Source organism: Chiloscyllium punctatum, chromosome 8, assembly GCF_047496795.1.
Source record: "Chiloscyllium punctatum isolate Juve2018m chromosome 8, sChiPun1.3, whole genome shotgun sequence".
Taxonomy (NCBI): domain Eukaryota; kingdom Metazoa; phylum Chordata; class Chondrichthyes; order Orectolobiformes; family Hemiscylliidae; genus Chiloscyllium; species Chiloscyllium punctatum.
Genome location: NC_092746.1, coordinates 34,375,527 through 34,396,287, shown reverse-complemented (window position 1 = coordinate 34,396,287; position 20,761 = coordinate 34,375,527). Strand labels below are relative to the sequence as shown.

The window sequence follows — 20,761 nt, the reverse complement described above, 5'->3', positions numbered from 1 at the left end:
ATTATTAGATCTCAGAAGAGGAATCAGTACCAAATCCTGTAAACAAGCACACTTCACCTCATAGTGAAGCATGCTGCAGCCTGACAACAGGGACATATCTCCATCAACCTCCACTTTCAGGCTTAGCACACCCAGCAACTTGAAGATACCATGCCATTAAGCAGCCAGCATGTATTCAAAACAGTATCTGCTGCACTCCAAGTCTGTCCTTTCAGAGACTCACTCAAACATTCAACTTCTCCCTACATAAGTACAGGGAACTTGATATGAATGAAACGCAAGTAAAAGTCTTAGTTCAGTTAATACTTTATTTAGTGTGATACTTTTCATCATGTGTTCTATTGAACATTTTAATAGCATAATGCAAACTCAAAAATTTAGAGTTCCTCTTCAGTCTATTAAAAACCACCAAGACATTCTGATTGACATTTGTTCTTTCAGAAATAAGAAAAATTGACAGTACAATTAGGCACACTGTTGACACTGTACAATGAAATGCACAAATTCATTAATAGCTATTTACCATGTGCTCTTAAGATCCCCCTGTAGTTTACAAGCCGTGCTCGGATGAGGAAATTTCATCCGTGACAAGTGAGTTTACAAGGAGTGACTAGACTTTTAAAACAAGTCCTTAAATAAACTAATGCATCAACAACAGAATGCACGTTGTTGGGTTAAGACGACTGTTAAACATACATTGCAAAACATTTAAAATTTTTCATTATACAATTTATTTAAACGCACATATGCTAAAGAAATATTGCACAAAATTAAAACCTCAGTATAAAGTACGTGGATGGGGCCCATTTAAATTAATTTCCATAAAGATGTTTGCTAGAAATAAGATTTGGTAATACGCAAATTACATTTTACAGATCATAGCTTTCTGACGATTGCAGAAATGGGCACTTATTTCTGTTGAAATGTTTACCATACACAAGAAAACCAGTATTTGGAAATAATCCGGTCGGGTTAAAATGAGAAAACTATTTTTAAACGGGACATTTAAGGCTGATCTCAAATTATATTTGCTAGAGTGGCAACATTAATCTGATCAATCCTAATCAGAGCACTCACTTGTTATCTTGGACACACCCAACTTTAAAGTACATTAAAATCTCTGTACATTAAAATTTACAATAATCTCTGGAGGCTTTACGGTTGTATGAAAATACACGGCTCAGTAACTCCTTGACTTATGGACCAAGCACAGACATGTATGCAACTAAAAAAGACTGCTTTATTCAGCTGTTTTGACATGTGCAGGCAATGGGTGGAATATAACCTATTCTTGTGGTTCTCTCAGATCAGTGATCAAGTTTTGAGATACCAGATCAAATCCACATCAGTTAAAATACCTAGAATTCTGTTCCTGCTACAAAAGATATTCATTTAGGCTTTTTAGGGGCATCTAATTGAACACATATTTGTACTCTTTTAATGCTGTCCTTTTTAAAACCGATGCCCATCAGCTATCACATTTTCTCAAACAAAAATGTTGATTTGTGCTGAATTCATCATTTGCTTTCCAAACTGGATAAACACTGGTTCATTCAAATGCAAAATCATAATTGTGCTTTGACCTATCCTTAAGCAATACTGCTATTCCCATTACCTGTCTGAGAGATGATTCAGTGGCTGCATAATTGATTTGACGCTAACTAGACACAAGGAGACAGCTAAGAGATGCAGTTCAACCATGCATCTACAGCTCTTCTATTATGAATTAATCACATTTTCTCAATGAGCTTTGAAGACATTATAATAAATATAAAACAGTTATGATACACAGGAATATTATGAGAGAAAAGTGCATTAAAAACTCAAAAACAGCAGACAAACATCATCTTAAGTAAGCCAATGAGTCATGGCTCTAGAGGCTGGCACAAAAAGATGGCATCATAACTGCAGCTGTGTATGTTTCAGAGCCCCAGAGAAACTGCTGTAACATAGATTGAACTAGGGCAGGTGAACAAGACCCAATCCATAGGGCACAGTTTTCATGCTGGAAGTGTCACCTCTTTTGAGAGGAAGCAACTTGAACTGACTGAGACTTCTGCTTGTATTTTTGCAACCGTTGTGATCGTGAATGCAATTTGATGAAGAGCTCACGAAATTTGTATTGGGGAAAAAGCGTTTCTAGGAAGCCTTCTAGAAACACATAGACCAACCTTCGATTTAACTGGTTATACTGGAACATCTCAAAGACGCGTAAAATGCCTTTCCGTGTTGTTTCAGCACCAATGATATGTTTTAGTTCATCTGAAAAGAACACACCAAAGTTAAAGTCGTCTCAAAGGAGTAGTACAAGAGGATAAAATTTTAAATATTTATATTAGCGAGATCATTTAAACATGTCACTCTTGCAACCCATTACATGTTGAATTAAAACTAGAACTTGGGGGAAAAACAATCTCACTGCATATCAAGAAATATTGATGCTGGGTGCCATTCTCCTTTTATTTCTACAAAATGTCCAGAAGTAGTTTTACATTATCACCTTTACTAAACCAGATGCAGGATGCATCTCCCATCCTCTGCAATCCTGGCGAGGTGCATTTTCTGCCCAGATATGGAGGTTGGTGACTGAATAGTATTGTGGATTGGTTCTCTATCCTTAATCTCTGGATTCTAATTCATTTTAGAAATTTGGAAAAGTTTCCTTCTCATTGTTATATTTTAATGAAGTTTATGGATACTCAACACAGCATCTGAGTTTAATGGCTTAGTTTCAAATTTGGCACTTACATTTAAAGAGCCACACAACATCTCTTCTTCTTCAGACAGCTAAGGAAATTTGGCATGACAGCGAATAACCTTACTAACTTATATCGGTGTGGCATTGAGAGCATGCTGTCTGGATGTATCACTACCTGGTATGGCAACTGTACCATTCAAGATAGGAGACGGTTACTGAGAGTGGTGAACTAGGCCCAGACAATCACAAAGGCCAACCTCCCAACTATAGAATCTATCTACCAGACCCACTGTCAAGGAAAGGTTGCCAGCATTCTCAAAGATCCATTCCACCCTGGCAATGCTTTTCTACAACCTCTACCATCAAAGAGAAGGTACAGAGACCTGAACACACGCACCATCCAGTTTTGTAACAGTTTCTACCCAGTTAGAATACTAATTGGTCTTACAAACTCTTAACAGTCGCCTATACCTGTGTTTTTGTTTTTGCTACTGTTTACCTATTATTTACTATCTATGCTACTTAACTATGTGATCTGCCTGTACTGCTCGCAAGGCAAAGCTTTTCACTGTGCCATGGTACACATGACAATAAATTCAATTCAAGAGGTGATATGAGAAACAGAAAAATCCCACTGCGCATTTGATGTAGAGGACTAAGCAGAATTTAGTAGCATAACAATTACATCTCTATTGGCGAATGAATTAGTGTTACGTTCCAGTAAATGCTCATTTATTTTAAACGGAATCATAAAACAGTAATGCAAATAGAAGATATATTTAGAATTAAGAATGAATGTTGCTTACCTGGCATAATCACCAGCATCTTAGTCTTAGCTGCCACCCTTGAGCGCATTCTTATAGCCTTTTCCCTGCGTGGTGCACTTTCTGCTAAGATACCATTAGGCCAGAATGAATCTCTGTCAACAAAAATTACAAATTATTTTAAACTAACAAAAAATAAATTCACGAAGCATGTATAACTTTATTTTTTAAATTGGTTACCTGAATCGTTTTACAGTTTCTGCAACTTGCTCTGGCGAAGTCATCCAATCAACATGGTCCACAATTTTTCTAGAAGTGAAAAAGTATTAGAATTGAATGCAAAACTTGACAAGTTCACAAAGATACATTTCAGAATATCTATTCAATATTGCCCTCAAAATGAAGTTCATCTTGTGATGCCCCTTTAAGAACTAAGTTGCTTTCTGGAAAAGCACCTTGCTTCCAGTACTTGAATATGTGATCAAGTCACCTCAAAAATAAACTTTCGATAAAGAATCAACAAATTTATTAAAGAGGAGAGTAGATTGCGTACGTGCTTTGATTTCAAGTGCAATTTCAGAACAAGCTGAGTGTCAACCCGAGATCAGGAGAAATTCTCTGTGCTGGCTAAATGAACAGCAGGAAGTTCTTGAATGAGGAGACAATAAACAAGATGCTAGCGATGCCTTTTCTGATTGAGATGTCTACAGTCATGGAATGGTGAATGGAGTAGATCTGAAAAGGACAACTCTGCTGGAAGTAAGTAGAAATCTCAACCCACATACGTATCTATGAATCAGCAATCAGGCCAAATGGTTAATCTTCAAGCTTCTAAGTAATGGATTTGAGATTTTAAGAGGCATAAGTAAAGTGAGAATTGAAAGAATTAAGTAATAATGTATAACGTTGCTCTTTGCACTTTTAATATAATGTAACTGACTATTTAGGATAGTGCAATTTGTTTGATGTTGTAGTAGAATTATTTTGCTTTAAATTTCAAACCTTATGGCTTACTACTTTTAGTACACTTGTGGATTTTCAGACTCTTAAAACTAAATATATTACTGGTCTCTACTGAGATCATAACAATACCTGGATAGCCTCTTTCAGTAAGATGGGAGACACACAAATGTGACAAGTTGTAAATATCATCAACATGTTGAAATTTTCTCTATCTTGAGCAAGTTTTCAGGTTGGTACAGATAATGTTATTTCTGGCTGTAAAGCAGTCGCATGCTTTTACTGGAAGATACTCCAGCACCCCATCTCAGAATGGATACAACTTTCTGCAAATGGAACTAACGTATTTGCATTCCCGTTTTAGTTCATATCACAAGACACTAAATTAATGGCAAACTTAAGATTATAACATATTTTATAGGGAAAAATGCATTAATTTGGACAGCTTAGTTTAATCAAACCTGTTGATTGTGTCCCCATAAGTTGCTCGGATAAGCTGCTGAAGTAAGTTTTTGATATTTCTTCTTAACCAGTGATTTTTATCTTTTAAATCAAATACTTCATCCATGAGAAGCAGCATAACTCGGAGAGGAATGTTGTCATCAACCTGTTTCAGGAAATAATAAATGTAATTATAAATGAAAAATTATATACAAGCCCTTTGGCATTAAAATCAACTTAGTCACTACGCAAAGCCAAAAAGGAAATTTGATGGTTCTCTAATTTTAACATGGGCAACAGCATTCAATTCATAATATCCATATTTTCCTAGAATGTAGAAATGTTACTTGAGAAGCTGTCTACCCCACTAAGGCTGAATAAAGTTTTCACAGGACACACTAATCGCAACAAGTCATTAGGAGAGAAGAACAGAAACATTCTTCAAGACATAATTTTCCCATCTTAATAACAAAAACAAAATCCAAAACCTATTAAGGAATCTTATCAGAACTCAATGGACCCGAGTGGATCATTCAGCAGCAAAGCTACATTAAAAGCAATACTTTAGCAACAGAATTAACAAGAAAAATCAGTCACTCTCAAATACAAAGTAATATATTTCAAAGTGAAAAAGCAATAGCAAGTGTTAATAAAATAAAACCTCAGCATCTGCTGATTTCCAACACTCAAACATTTAAAAAAGTAACTCACATTATCATCCAACTGGGCAGAAACACGAACATGTTCACTATCTTCTTCTGGCTTCAGTGGAGGAACCTGCATCAAAAGTTAGACAAGTCTGTTAATATTATTTGCAATACAAACACAAAAAAGGTGTGAAATTGAGAAAAAAAAATAATTGAACTGATAATATTTTCCACCAACATGCATTGTTTGATGTAAGAAGTCTGCTCCATTCTTAGATCTGTCTACCACTATGATGTTAACAATTTTCCAGTTCTGGTTTCTTTTATATTCCTAATTTTAAATTGCTTAAATATTGTTTGGTCTTCAGTTTTGGCCTGAAAGTTTTCAAATCCCATTCCAAATAATTTTCAACAATATTATATTAATTAAAGAGAGAAATTCAGCTGAAAGATCCATCAGTGACTTACTAGGAAAACAAAAGTAAGTATTAAATTTGATATGAAAAACAATAGTAAACATGAAGTTTGAGAGGAGTTTTAGAAACCTAAATGTGACAAAACCATTAATAAAAACATTTAAAACAGAGTAAATTAGCCATAAATATAAAGAAAAACTGCATGACTAAAACTTACAGAAAGAGACTGGAGGAATTATCATGGACATTGAGGAAATGGCAGAGGAATTTAACAAATATTTGTCTTTACAGCAGGAGATAGAGCAGAAGCAAAGCAGGGGGTTAGGGAGTGAAAGGAAGAGAGGCAACTTGAGTGACAAAGTTAATAAAGTAATTAATAGCAGCAGAGAAAATATATTGGAGAAACTAAAGGGACAAAAAGCCGATAAAATCCTACACATTGACAATCTAACTCTAGCACCCTAAACCTGGTGGCTAGAGGGAAAATGTATGTTCTGATTGTAATTCTCTAAAGCTCTTTAGATTGCAGAATTGTCTGAGTGCACTGGAAGTTTGCAAATATAAATATTCAAGAAAAAAGTGAGGAAAAAAACAGGGAACTATAGAGCAAAAGGAAAATATAACACAGAACGGAAATCTGAAGTAAAATACTGAAAATACTCAGTAGGTCTAGCAGCATGGATGGAAATTTTCAGATAGCAGGCTGAAATAGCAGGTCTATAGGGGAAAATCTGTTTGAGAATCTCAGGAAGGAAGTAAAAGTGAGGTGTTTGTGGAAGGTGACTACGTGGTGTAAAACAATGGAGAGAAGACCCCCAGATTTGATGAGATTAGTTCTGGAAAGAAAATAACTTGCTGTTGAGTAGTAATTTTGAAATAGATGCACAGGCATGTGATAGCTCTCAAGAGATGCCGACATACCACTGAAATATAAACCAGTTAGGCTGGCACCAAACTTTACTGCAGAAAAATGCTGGATAGACATGGTAGAGGCTCTGAGGTCTTTCCCATCAATTGACCAAGAATCATTTGCACTCTTACATGGGATTGGGATGTACTGAAAAAGTTTACAGGTTGATATTTAACATGTTTGGTCACCTTGGCCATTGAGAGTTAGGATGAGATCGGAGATGAAGCCCCTGGATCAGAGGCTAGGATGGTACCCACTGTGCTACATGACGTCACATGAAGAGAGAGAGAGACTGCTTAAGTTACTAGACAACAACGTGGCAGGTGGAAAGCATGACATTATCCACTTTGCTAGTAAGATTAGAGAAACACTTTATACTAGTATGTTAGTATAATAGCATACTAGTATGAAAATGCCCATATGCAGGCTCATGTGGAGTTAATACTTGGATAGAAGACTGCCAGGTATAATCAGCTTCTTTGCCGTTCAGAATTTGAAAATGGCACCAGAAACCAAACCCTCCCCTCGGGATTCTGCACCCTTCAACTTGAGCTGAGTAAATTATTTTTGAGCCTTTCAAAAATGGCACACAAAGTGGTTCCCTATATGGACTGCTACTGAATGCTCTCCCCTGCCTTGGCTCTGTCCACCGGCCAGACTTTCTACCATCTGTCAGCAGAGACCTGCAGTGAAGGATACTTTATGAGGGGGGTCCTCCTCCTTTCCATAGATGATCTAGGACGGAAAGTGTTGCAGCTCCATCAAATAAAAAATTAAGTACATTCATATTTGGGAGGACACATATTTTTTGTGACCTAGAAGAGTCAGTTTCCTACGTTTACTTTGAAAGTTTTTGTTTGCAACCTCTATTTATTGTTTTTTTTCACAAAAGCTTTTTTTAGATTTTTGGTTATAATTCAGCACATGCTCCTAATTTATGGGAAATCTGTATGGAGGGGCCAGGCAGAACAGAGGAGCATCTCATGGACCTGGTCCTGGCCAAGAAGACTATCAATTGGTCCAGGCAGCGGGCCATGTAGAGGTTTCTAACACCTGACTATTTGGCTTTCTTCCATGGTTACATCTATACTAGGGTGCCCATGGAGAGGGTGTGCGCAGAGTCCACTGGCATAATAGACCATCAGGTATTTGGTTTTCATATATATGAAAGGATACACTTGCCTTGGAGACAATACAAAGACACTTCATTAGAAAAGATCTTGGAATGAGGGTATTCTCTTAAGATGAAAGGCCAAGTAAATTGTGCTTATGGGTGCTGCAGTTGATTTGTGACGCACAAGATTCTGAAGACACTTGACAAGATAGACAGTGAGATTGTTGCTCCTCGATGGCAAGTTCAGAAAACAGGGGCATGATCTCAGAATAAAGAACAAAGAACAGTGTTCAGAAATTTCTTTGTGAACCTCTGGAATCCCCAACCATAGATGGTTGTGCTCAGTACTCTAGGTGTGGTCTCACTAGCACCTTCTATAGTTGTACTAAGAGTTCCCTACACTAATACTCCAACTACCTTGAAATAAGGACCAACATTCATCTAGTGAATATATTTGAGGTCGGGCCAGAAATTATTTATCTCTCAGGGAATCAAGGGATTTGGGAGTTTACAAGAAAGTGATGATGAAAATGGTCAGCCATATTCATATTGAATAGCAGAACATACTTAAGGGGCCATCTGGTCACCTCTTGTTTTTCTCTATTTTTTTTCCTTATTAGCCTCTCTATCTCTAATTCTCTTTTCTCCTTTATGACACTTGAGGCCTACCTTTCACCACTCTAATCTAACTTTGTTTTGTTTGATAAAGCCATATACCAGCATGTCTTGCTATATTAAGGTGTTATAAAAATTCAAATTTTTGTTTTTAGAATACCTTCAAAAATGTATGCTTAAGTTCATGTCCCAACTTATCCATATTGTCTGATACTTTTGTCATTCCTTCTGCAAGACTGTCTGGAATTGACTTAACAACATTTGAAACATTTCTCATCGAGTTACGCAGGGGATTTACAAGCGTGTCCATCTGCAAAACACAAACAAGATGCAGTACATGTATTAGAACCTGCCAAAATAGGCATAACTCATTAAATAAACTCTCTACAGATTGAAATGCATTTCTGGATGATTAGAAAGGCATTTTTCTTTCAGAAAATATTAAGTTTTAACCAATCAATATTAGGAAGGTAACATTGTAGAAAATCTCCTAACTGTAAAATTATTTGAGCCTATATCTTCCTCTCCATAAAGTTATTGGCAATGCTAATTAGAAGTGAGACTCTGTATTTCAGACAGATATCAGGTCAAAATGCAACAATCTCTCTCTAAACTGGACAAAACCCAGAATTCTGGAATCTGTTTTTGGCCAGACTAATATTAAGTGGTAGCAATTGGCAGTGGATTGGCAGCTACAGAAGAGTACAGATTTGTGGCATTGACAAAGCTTAACAAATCTGGGAATCAAAACAGTATATAAGCAATCCATTGGATTTTTTTTCTTTTAACTTTATGCGCTGTTGACTGTATATGGACTATAACGGTATATTGAATAGACTATGCAATCTTGGTATTCTGATGACATTTCAAAGAAATTACATTGAGATGGTAAACTGACATTTTCCCCTTCTGGAACTTGGTTTTACAGTACAAGAAGGAAAAATGTAATATAGATCCAAGCAAAGACAACTATTTAACAATCTGAAGCAGAAGTTAAAGCACAGCACAATCAACAAGTCCAGCGCTTTTCAACCGACCAGATATCCTAACCCAATCTAGTGCCACCTGCCAGCACCCGGCCCATATCCCTCCAAACCCTTCCTATTCATATACCCATCCAAATGCCTCTTAAATGTTGCAATTGTACCAGCCTCCACCACTTCCTCTGGCAGCTCATTCCATGCCCGTACCACCCTCTGTGTGAAAAAGTTGCCCCTTAGGTCTCTTTTGTATCTTTCCCCTCTCGCCCTAAACCTATGCCCTCTAGTTCTGGACTCCCCGACCCCAGGGAAAAGACTTTGTCTATTTACCCTATCCATGCCCCTCATAATTTTGTAAACATCTATAAGGTCACCCCCTCAGCCTCCGACGCTCCAGGGAAAACAGCCCCAGCCAGTTCAGCCTCTCCCAATAGCTCAAATCCTCCAACCCTGGCAACATTATTGTAAATCTTTTCTGAACCCTTTCAAATTTCACAACATCCTTCTGATAGGAAGGAGGCCAGAATTGCATGCAATATTCCAATAGCGGCCTAACCAATGTCCTGTACAGCCGCAACATGACCTCCCAACTCCTGTACTCAATACTCTGACCAATACAAGAAAGCATACCAAACACCTTCTTCATTATCCTATCTACCTGTGACACCACTTTCAAGGAGCTATGAACCTGAATTCCAAGGTCTCTTTGTTCAGCAACACTCCCTAGGACCTTACCATTAAGTGTATAAGTCCTGCTAAGATTCGCTTTCCCAAAATGCAGCAGCTTGCATTTATATGAATTAAACTCCATCTGCCACTTCTCAGCCCACTGGCCCATCTGGTCAAGATCCTGTTGTAATCTGAGGTAACCCTCTTTGCTGTCCACTACATCTCCAATTTTGGTGTCATCTGCAAACTTACTAACTGTACCTCTTATGTTTGCATCCAAATCATTTATGTAAATAACAAAAAGTAGAGGACCCAGCACTGATCTTTGTGGCACTCCACTGGTCACAGGCCTCCAGTTTGAAAAACAACCCTCCACCACCACCCTGTGTCTTCTACCTTTGAGCCAGTTCTGTATCCAAATGGCTAGTTTTCCCTGTATTCCATGAGATCTAACATTGCTAATCAGCCTCCCATGGGGAACCTTGTCGAATGCCTTACTGAAGTCCACATAGATCACATTTACTGCTCTGCCCTCATCAATCCTCTTTGTTACTTCTTCAAAAAACTCAATCAAGTTTGGGAGACATGATTTCCCATGCACAAAGTTGACAATCCCTAATCAGTCCTTGCCTTTCCAAATACATGTACATCCTGTCCCTCAGTAATCCCTCCAACAACCTGCCCACCACAGAGGTCAGGCTCACTGGTCTATGGTTCCCTAGCTTGTCCTTACCACTCTTCCTATACAGTGGCACCACGTTTGCCAACCTCCAGTCTTTGGGCACCCCACCTGTGATAATCGATGATACAACTATCTCAGCAAGAGGCCCAGCAATCACTTCTCTAGCTTCCTACAGAGTTCTTGGGTACACCTGATCAGGTCCTGGGGATTTATCCATCTTTACCTGTTTCAAGACATCCAGCACTTCCTCCTCTGTAATCTGGACATTTTGCAAGAAGTCACCATCTATTTCCCTACAGTCTATATCTTTCATATCCTTTTCCACAGTAAATACTGATGCAAAATACTCATTTAGTATCTCCCCCATTTTCTGCGACTTCACACAAAGTCCTCCTTACTGATCTTTGAGGGGCCCTATTCTCTCCCTAGTTACCCTTTTGTCCTTAATATATTTGTAAAAACACTTTGGATTCTCCTTAATTCTATTTGCCAAAGCTATCTCATATCCCCTTTTTGCCCTCCTGATTTCCCTCTTAAGTATACTCCTATTGCCTTTATATTCTTCTAAGGATTCACTCGATCTATCCTGTCTATACCTGACTTATGCTTCCTTCTTTCTTCTTAACCAAACCCTCAATTTCTTTAGTCATCCAGCATTCCCTATACCTACCAGCCTTTCCTTTCACCCTGACAGGAACATACTTTCTCTGGATTCTCGTTATCTCATTTCTGAAGACTTCTCATTTTCCAGCTGTCCCTTTACTTGCGAACATCTGCCCCCAATCGAGTTTGCAATTGAATTCAACAATTAAAAAAAACTGGAATTTACAATCTAATGAATTCATTGTGATTGTTGAAAACATCCACCTGGTTCACTAATGTCCTTTAGGGAGGGAAGCTGCCGTGCTTATTTGGTCTGGCCAACATGTGACTCCAGTCAGATAGTGTGGTTAAGAAACTGCCCTCTGGGCAATAAATTCTGGCCTGGTCAGACATGCTCTCATCCCATGAATGAATTTTAAAAAAAGGTTGGCATCTTGAAGGCTTAGATCGTAAAGTATTCTACAACTGATATTTACTTGTGGAGCACAACAGAAGACAATCAGTTACACTGTTCAAGTCCAAGCACATTAACTTTATTCAAAAACTGATGGAACTCAGTTTTCTTTAAACATTACTCAAATGGAAGTACCAGTTAACTGCTTAATTTTTAAACGTTTACAGTGAATATAAAAGTTGCCATTCCAGATCAATCTTAAACCCAAGCAGAATAAGCCTTTAGGTGATGCCCAAATGATACCTCAAGCCAACTAGTTGTTAATACTAAGGAGACACATCAAGTCCTTACTCCAAATTATATGTATGTTATCTATACAATGCTTATAATGTAAATTCACCATAAAACAATACAAAGCCATTTTAAGTGGGCAGCATTTAAATATGATAAGCACAAACCTATAAAATCTTGTGGTACTATGGTAGTGTCCCTATGTCTGGGTCAGAAATTTCAGGATCCAGTCCCACCTGTTATGAATGTATGTTATGACATATCTAAACAGGTGGATTAATAATAATTTACACCAAAACGCAGGTGTTGTATCAGTATAACCACTGAGGTACAAAGACAGAACCTTGTTGCATTTACACCAGGATCATGCCTAATGGTGATGTTATCAAATGCTTGTGTTTAGTTTAACAGGCAACTGGAAAACATTTAATCTGTACAGAAATAAATTGTATATGAATTTCATGTTCAGCTGTTTCATCAATTTGGAAAATTTAAAACTTAATTGTCCTATGGAGACTGGTAGGGGACAATCTTGCCCACTCCTCTAATTTCATTTTTTGTAGTCAAATACAAGTTTTGTTAATATTGAAACATTGTATGTGCTTCAAAATTAGGGTCTTAATCCAGAATGCAGACCACTTCTTCTCCTCGATGATATGGGGAGGGGGCAATGTTCAGTTAGAGGCTTGTATGGTTCATTTCACTAACTCTAAAGCAGTCTCCAAAAAAAAACCTAGCTCTGACTGTGAAAGGTTAATGTGAGCTTTCAATGTATGGAGTATTGCAGAATCACAGAATTGTTATGTTGCAGAAGGAGACCATTAGCCCAGTGCATCAGCATCAACTGTCTGTTTCCATTTAAATCTCCTGAATGCCTCAATGAACATGCAGCCAGGTACACTTCCAGGCAGTGTTTTTGAGAACTTAACTACTCACTATGTGAACTCTATTTCTGATCTCATATTTGCTTCTTTTGAAAAATGTTAAACCTGTATCCTCTGGTTCTGAATCCTCCTCAGAGTAGCAACAATTTCTCACCATCTGCTCTGCCAAGACCTCTCATGATTTTGAAAACACTCCCAACTTCGCCAATCTGTCCTTATAATTGAAGTTTCTTACCCTGGAACCACTTGCAGTTGCGTAAACCTTTTCTGCAAACTTTCCAATGTGTCCACATCCTTTCTACAGTGTGGTGCCAGAACTGTACACAAATTTAGTGGGCGGCACGGTGGCACAGTGGTTAGCACTGCTGCCTCACAGCGCCAGAGACCCGGGTTCAATTCCCGCCTCAGGCGACTGACTGTGTGGAGTTTGCACGTTCTCCCCGTGTCTGCGTGGGTTTCCTCCGGGTGCTCCGGTTTCCTCCCACAGTCCAAAGATGTGCAGGTCAGGTGAATTGGCTATGCTAAATTGCCCGTCGTGTTAGGTAAGGGGTAGATGTAGATGTAGGGGTATGGGTGGATTACGCTTCGGCGGGGCGGTGTGGACTTGTTGGGCCGAAGGGCCTGTTTCCACACTGTATGTAATCTAATGTAATATTTCAACTAATGCCTTCCACAAGTTGGACAGAACCTCCCTATTCTTAAACATTATGCCTCTACTAATGAAGGCTAGAATCCTTTCTTAACCACTCTTTTTTTGTTCTATCACCTTTAATGACTTATGCCTGTAATGCCCTTTAGAAAAATGTCCTTCATTTTGTATTGTCTCCCCCTCTTGATACCAAAATGTACCAACTTGCACTTCTCAGCACTGAACTCCATCTGCCACCCATCCGTCCACTCCACAAGCATGCCAATGTCCTTTTAAGTTTTGCACTATCCATTTCATAGTTCATAATGCTCCAATACACTGTAGCATCTGTAAATTTTGAACCTGTCCTCTGCACACCAAGATCTGTACCATCAATATATTTCAGAAAATGCAAGGGTTCTCATACTATTCCCTGGAGAATTCCACTTCAAACATTTTGCTTAAGCCAGAAAATACCTGTTAACTATCACTCTATTTCTGATACAACTGTCCCTTTTCTCTCCATGAGCTATACCTTTCATCCCATGCCCATTATCTAGTACTGTACAGGTCGTTCTGCTATAACGCACATTTTGTTAATTCACTATAACGCAGTTGACAAACTGGAGACACTATTTCTAAAACTCAAACTTTCAACGCGTGTAGTGGTTATAATGCAATTCCGGTCCCATTAGTTTAAATAGTGCTGCTATAATGTGATTTTCTTACATGGGACTGCACGAGTGTTATAGTGGAACTGACTGCATTTAATACCATTTGGAAATCCACACACACGATATCATCATCATCACCCTCACCAATCCTCGACTAGCTCTTCAAAAAACTCCAGCAAGTTGGTTATAAACATTTTTTTGTCAACAAATGCATGCTGGCTCTTCCAGATTAACCCATTTTCTTTCTATGTAACTACTAGCCCAAATTTTTGTTCCTAAAAAAAAAGCAAATTACTGTGGATGCTGGAATCTGAAACCAAAACAGAAAATGCTGGAAAATCTCAGCAGGTCTGGCAGCATGCTGAGATTTTCCAGCATTTTCTCTTTTGATTTGTTCCTAAAAGTTTTCCTACCACTGAAGTTAAGCTGACTGATCTGTAATTGCCAGGTTTATCCGTTTAACAACATTTGTATTTATTCCTGGTGCAGTCCCTTGGTGTCAGTTTTCATGTAATGGCAGATGGTGATTATTTCCAATAAAAGGCTACCTTTTATTGGAAATAAAAAGAAATTCCAGAAACCAAGTGCAATTACTGTACTGTCATTTTTCAGTAGATTCCATGAGCATAGGAGCCTGGAAAAAGCCTCTCTCCTCATCACTATGGATTTGAGGCCAACATGATTAATGTCAAAAGCTATTTATGTTTCAAAGTGGTGATTTTTCACATAAGCATTTTCGATTAGAAATGCTGCTCACTATGATCACTAGTTGGAAATTTATACAAAACCTCAATGCAGGAATCAAGACATACATTAATTGATTCATTTTATTTAAACTGTAGGAAACAAAATATTTAAGTGCACTCATATACTTTGCACATGTCGAATATCAAAACTTTAGAAGACTTATTGAAATACAAAAATCAGATCCTTCATCGAAACAAACTACAATGTGAATTAGAATTTTTAATGAGGAACATTACACACTTTAAACAATAGATGGCAGGCTTACCTTGCGAGCAAAATCTCCCTTTCCCTTGCTATAGGCTTTGTTCTCCAGAAACTCATTCACATATGGGATCAAACCTGGACAAGCTCTTATTATTTCAGGGTTGATTAACAACTAAGTTAAAACAGAAAATAATTTATGTAACTATGCTGCAGTCATTTAATATCAGATTTATTTTGCATTACTACTTTAATATAAACCAATACTTGGAAAGGTACATTAAAATCCATTTAAGTGGTAACAACAGGATAACTTCTAAAGTTAAACAGAGCAGGAGACCAATGCAAGCACTGGTTGACTGTTTAGGTGTGTTCATGGTTTAGCATTTGTGATCTTCAAAATTTGTATCTGAACAACGTATTAAGATTACTTTCAAGTCTCTTGCTAAATAGTTATACATACGGACTTGTTCTTCATTTTTAATAATACTTTTGTTTCTAAATTCCAAAGACTGTTTTTATTGAACACATGTTGGACATCATTGATCATTGCAATCATTTTGCTGACTGGACACAAGACAGTACAACATGGATCTAAAAGCAGCAACACCAAATCATGGCATTTTTCTAACTTTGACGACAAGCTTGAATTTACCTGTAGGTATGTATTTAGGTCTTTTTTCCGCTTTCCCAAGAAGTCTTTATCCATGTTATTAAAGGTTTTTTTCCCAGGAAGTTTGAGCAGATTTGAAAGATTTTCAAACTAAATAAAGAAAATAAATACATTTTATTTCCTATCTTATATGGTGCAGATCAAATTCAGTCTTCTAACATTTTGTACTATCTGAATAATTAGACTGGTGTTTATACTTTCTTGTGTTACATAATAAATCAACTGTTTATTCAACTACATTTTGCATATAAAATTAACTCCAAGAGTGAACTGTACATGGTATATTTAAACCACAGCTGTTACAATGTGTATTAATCCAGTTATTCTTGTTTCCAGGTGCTAAATTGTAAGAATGCAGCCAGATTAATATAGGGCAGAGGGTACAGCTTTTGTCAACTGGTCCTTTTCAGTGGCAGCTGTTCAATTCTTAGTCTTGCCAAGTTTCATGCATTTCATGTGATACTTTAACATTTGCTGTTTCCCAAGCATAATTTTGAGTTCTCATGCTTGGTGACCACAGGTTTAATGGTGAAAATTTTATAAATCCTGGGACTGAGGAGTGATCACATACATTATACTCTTAAAATAAGACTTTGTGTAGGTCATGCAGGTGCAGAATTGATGCATAAGCAGACTGTTGCAAAACCAAACTGAAGTCATGACTGCTTCTAATGTTGGGGAAGGGAGTAGGGTTGTGCGAAGGAAGGAAATCAAAAAGTACCTTCCAAACACAAACCATATTTTAAAAAAATCATAACTTGTTCAGGAATTTAAATACAAATTGTTAGGGACACTGCTGTTTAGTTAACAGTAACACATATTCAGAAAAAGGTCCATGTCTGCTGTCACCACAACTACAGGGGTACTCAGGCCTGTACTGCTTGTGACCTCACTCCAAGTAATACCATGGTACTAGTGTAATGGTTTCTTTAAGATTATGTAATGTAGCACCTCTAAAATGAACGGCAAAACAAGTGACCAGTGACTTGGAGGAAGACTCAAAAACAGCCTTGGTGCCTTACCTGCCACCACACTCCTTGGGTGAAAGAGGAGTGAAAAACGGAAAAGCAGCAACAACAGGCACACACTATAGGCACACACTGATGGCATTAACAGCACAGACCTCATGTTGAAATGGGTTGGCAGGAAATACACCATCAAAAATGCAGTTCGATCTTTACAAAAAATTAAACAGCTTCCTTTAACATAGACCTGGTATTTTTATAACTTCAATTTTAATAACTAAATTAATCTTTTAACAGATAAATTTTAAAGTTAAGCATAACAAGCCAGGAATATGTATAATCAATGACCCAATAAAGTTATTCATGAACAGTTTGTTAGAAATTACAAATTTACTTCCTTGAACTACATTTCTGCTAAAATATATACATACTAATTTAATTGTTTGTCCATTTGCAATACCCCCATGTTAAATGTGCAGTAGTCACACAGATCTGATTATTAAAATGTTCTTGCCACAAATGCTACCTGACAGATTGACTAATTTGTTCTTTATATTCCATGCACAGAAGAACATTTTAAGTGAAATTCTTTGTTCTGTAATCTGCTATATGAAAACTGAAAAATACTAGAATATTTTAAAGTAAAAATACTCGCTTGTGGTTCTATGAATTCATCTCATTGATCTAGATTAAACATAAAAACCTGTAGTGTGAGAAAAAGAGCTGAATATTAAATGGTTGAGGTTTATGGGTTTCTGTATGCATGACAGGTTAAGACACCAAAAGATACCGGCACAATTAGCAGGAACCTTCCAACATCCATATTTAATTTGAGTGCACCTATTATCATGAGTGAAACCCCTATGGCACAGATGGGTATGCATTTAATTGTTAAAAGTCAATTTAATTTAACCCTAGATTCTGTGTCTGAGCACAATCGTTTCCCAAGCTGAATAAGATGTGAGAACAGAAGGGAATCAGTGGGGTTCAAGAACTGTCAGGCAAGAGAAGTCTTTAGATACTGAGAAGGGATAACTATTCCTTGTTTTTATTAAAGATTTTTACCCTTGAGACTGGTCTTGATACTGCACTCACACTGCTTTGCAGGAGAATTCTGCATTGCAACTTTGGAATTCTGTGCACATCCTGTTTTCATAGCAGCATGAAAGCCACTTCTACAACACTGACTGGGTCTGCAGGAGCAGCAGCATTTTCACAACCACATGCAACAGTATTTGATTTTTGCACATAGGCTATGATAACCACGGCACTTAATATTTTTTAACATCTGGCTTAGTCCAGGGACCTCCAAGAGATACTTGCAGAATCTCAAACTGATTCCCACAAATACAGGCCCTCGGTATCCAATTCCAAAGTTGGCGCAGGCTAATATTTTTGTACATGTTGGCAATGATAACACCAGTCAGAATACAAGAAGGCCCTTCAATTATGTATTTGAACCCCTTAATGTCTCTGTTCTAAAACACAACCCAGGACCCTACCATTAATTGTGTCAGTCCTGTCCTTGTTTACCTCAGATTTATCCAAATTAAATGCCGTCTGCCAATCGTCAGCCCACTGACCCAGGTAAGAAGGTTGAGAAGGCAGGTAGCACGTGTGCCTGCATTGGTCAGATTTTCGAGTACAGAATTTGGAATGTCTTGTTGAGGTTATAGAAGATGTTGGTGAGGCCTCTTCTGGAGTACTCTGCGTAGATCTGGTCACTCAGTTAAAAAAAGATCTCATTTAACTGGAGAGGGTCGAGAAAAGATTTACCAAGAATGAGGTTTTAGATATAAAAATAGACTGGAAAGGCCAGAATTCTTTCACTGGAGCTTAGGAGGTTGAGGAGTGACCTTATGGAGATTTATAAAATCATGAGGGTCACAGATATGGTGAATGACAAGAGTCTTTTCTCTATGGTGGGAAAGTTCAAAATGAGAAGGAACATTGTTAAGGTGAGAGGAGAAAGATTTAAAAAGGACATGAGGAGCAACTTTTTTTGTACACAGAATGGTTCGTGTGTGGAATGCTGTCAGGGAAAGTGGTGTATGCAGGTACAGTTACAATATTTAAAAGATATTTGGATAAGTTCACGAATAGGAAAAGTTTGGAGGGATATGGGTCAAGCGCAGGCAGATGGCATTAGTTTAATTTGAGAACACGGTCGGTTGGGAACATGGCCAGTGTGGACCGGCTGGAGCGAAGGGTCTTTTTCTGTGTAGTACGAATGCAGAAATCAAGGTATCTTCATACCACCCAGCAGTATTCAGCAACCAAAACGGATTTCACTCAATTACTGTCCAGCTGGTATGTACCCACCAAAAGATGAGATCATGGAAGATATAAAGGAAGTTGCAATGATATCATCATTCTGCACTGTCAAATTTTGTACATCATACATCTAAGCAGTATTACTGAATAGCTGTCATCAGAGGATGGAAGCTGGAACAAGCAGCTGTGAAATGAATATTACAAATCATGGGTTCTTCTTGCACAGTTGCAGTGAATATTGGATAATTCAGAAATCTAAAGTCATGGTGTTGCCATGAATATAGAATCAATTGGTTAAGTTAGAAAGTTAATTACCATCTATGCACTTACAGATGCAGGTTATGTAAATATTGTTCAACTGTGCTAACATTGATCATTTGCGACAGCAATAAAATCCATGTTAAAGCACTCATTGCTTAAAAAGTGGTCACATGCACTTCTAATAAATTAATGTGATGTTCTTTTGTACACATCAACTCCTAAATTCCAAACAAATGATATGCAGAGCCATGCGTGAAATTCAGTGGAGAGTCAATTCAGCGAGACACAAATGTCAAAGGATTTCACAAAAGTAAGTTCTTAAATTATAAAGCCGTATTGTCATAAAATTCAAGTGACAACAGATAGTTCAACCTTCAGAAAGTGCTATGTCTGCACGATAACGTGCTTCCAAGAGGAAGTAGTCTGATTAGTCAGTCTCAGGATCTTGCTCAAATATTCCAGTGGGGTAATATACACAAGTTTTTCCATTTTGGGACTAGTTATAATTCATGATTCAGACTATCTATATGCCTCAAAAGTATCAAACATCATGCAGAAGTTTATTTTTTGGGACTTTTTCTTTTTGCAGAACAGAACAATTTTTTAAAATGGTGGTTGTGCATGTGGGTAAATGGAGAGAGGAATAGGAGATCGAGAAGAAAAAAAAAGCCATGGCTTGACAACATAAATGTTCTACACATCTGAAACCGCTGGACAATTTTATAAAATAGTATTTTCAAAATTCCTCTACTGCCTTTGTAGTTTCAAATAATTCAGCAATATTCATCAGAACAAACAAAAACGCTTTGGAGTTACAAAATTCTGCAAAACATAATTAGTGGTCTCATTGTAGCAGTGCAAATAGTACAGTCCCAAATTCTCTTATAACCAAAAGAAAATTATAAGAAACTGTTACAAAACAATTTCCAAAATATGCTTTTACCTGTTCAGTTATCCGCATGTGAAAATCATGGAAGTCACTATAGCGGCGATAGGTCTTCCACACATCATCACTACCATCTGGATTTCTTCTCTGAACAGTGATTGCATACAGAGCATATGTCTTGCCATGGTCATTACATACTCCTGCCACAGGATATGGTTCATAGTCAGCATGGACTAGTTCACAATGAAAGAAAGGAGAGGAAAATGGGAAACAAACATGGATGAAAATGGGACAGAAACGTATTGAGTGAGGAGAAAACAAGACAGACAATAGCTTGAAAGTAATTCTGGAATGACAAATGAATGAGAGAATAAATGTTTTTGA

The 20,761-nt window shown here is 37.5% G+C and overlaps 1 protein-coding gene across 8 annotated transcripts in view; it reads right to left on the bottom strand.

Moving 5' to 3' along the window:
• Positions 1 to 294: 294 nt before the first annotated feature.
• Positions 295 to 20,761, bottom strand: part of snx13 (sorting nexin 13) — a 188,986-nt gene continuing 168,519 nt past the window's right edge. For 5 of the 8 annotated variants that reach the window (XM_072575355.1, XM_072575357.1, XM_072575360.1 and 2 more), the window contains 9 exons: positions 20,435 to 20,610; positions 15,974 to 16,081; positions 15,383 to 15,493; positions 8,726 to 8,875; positions 5,575 to 5,640; positions 4,884 to 5,029; positions 3,703 to 3,771; positions 3,505 to 3,617; positions 295 to 2,262 (listed from right to left, as the gene is read on the bottom strand). In XM_072575355.1, coding sequence (XP_072431456.1) covers positions 2,015 to 2,262; positions 3,505 to 3,617; positions 3,703 to 3,771; positions 4,884 to 5,029; positions 5,575 to 5,640; positions 8,726 to 8,875; positions 15,383 to 15,493; positions 15,974 to 16,081; positions 20,435 to 20,610 — 1,187 coding nt within the window. In that variant the 3' untranslated portion in view covers positions 295 to 2,014. Of the gene's footprint in view, positions 2,263 to 3,504; positions 3,618 to 3,702; positions 3,772 to 4,883; positions 5,030 to 5,574; positions 5,641 to 8,725; positions 8,876 to 15,382; positions 15,494 to 15,973; positions 16,082 to 20,434; positions 20,611 to 20,761 lie in introns of those variants that run through there. The other 3 variants (XM_072575356.1, XM_072575363.1, XM_072575364.1) reach the window with 3 other exon arrangements.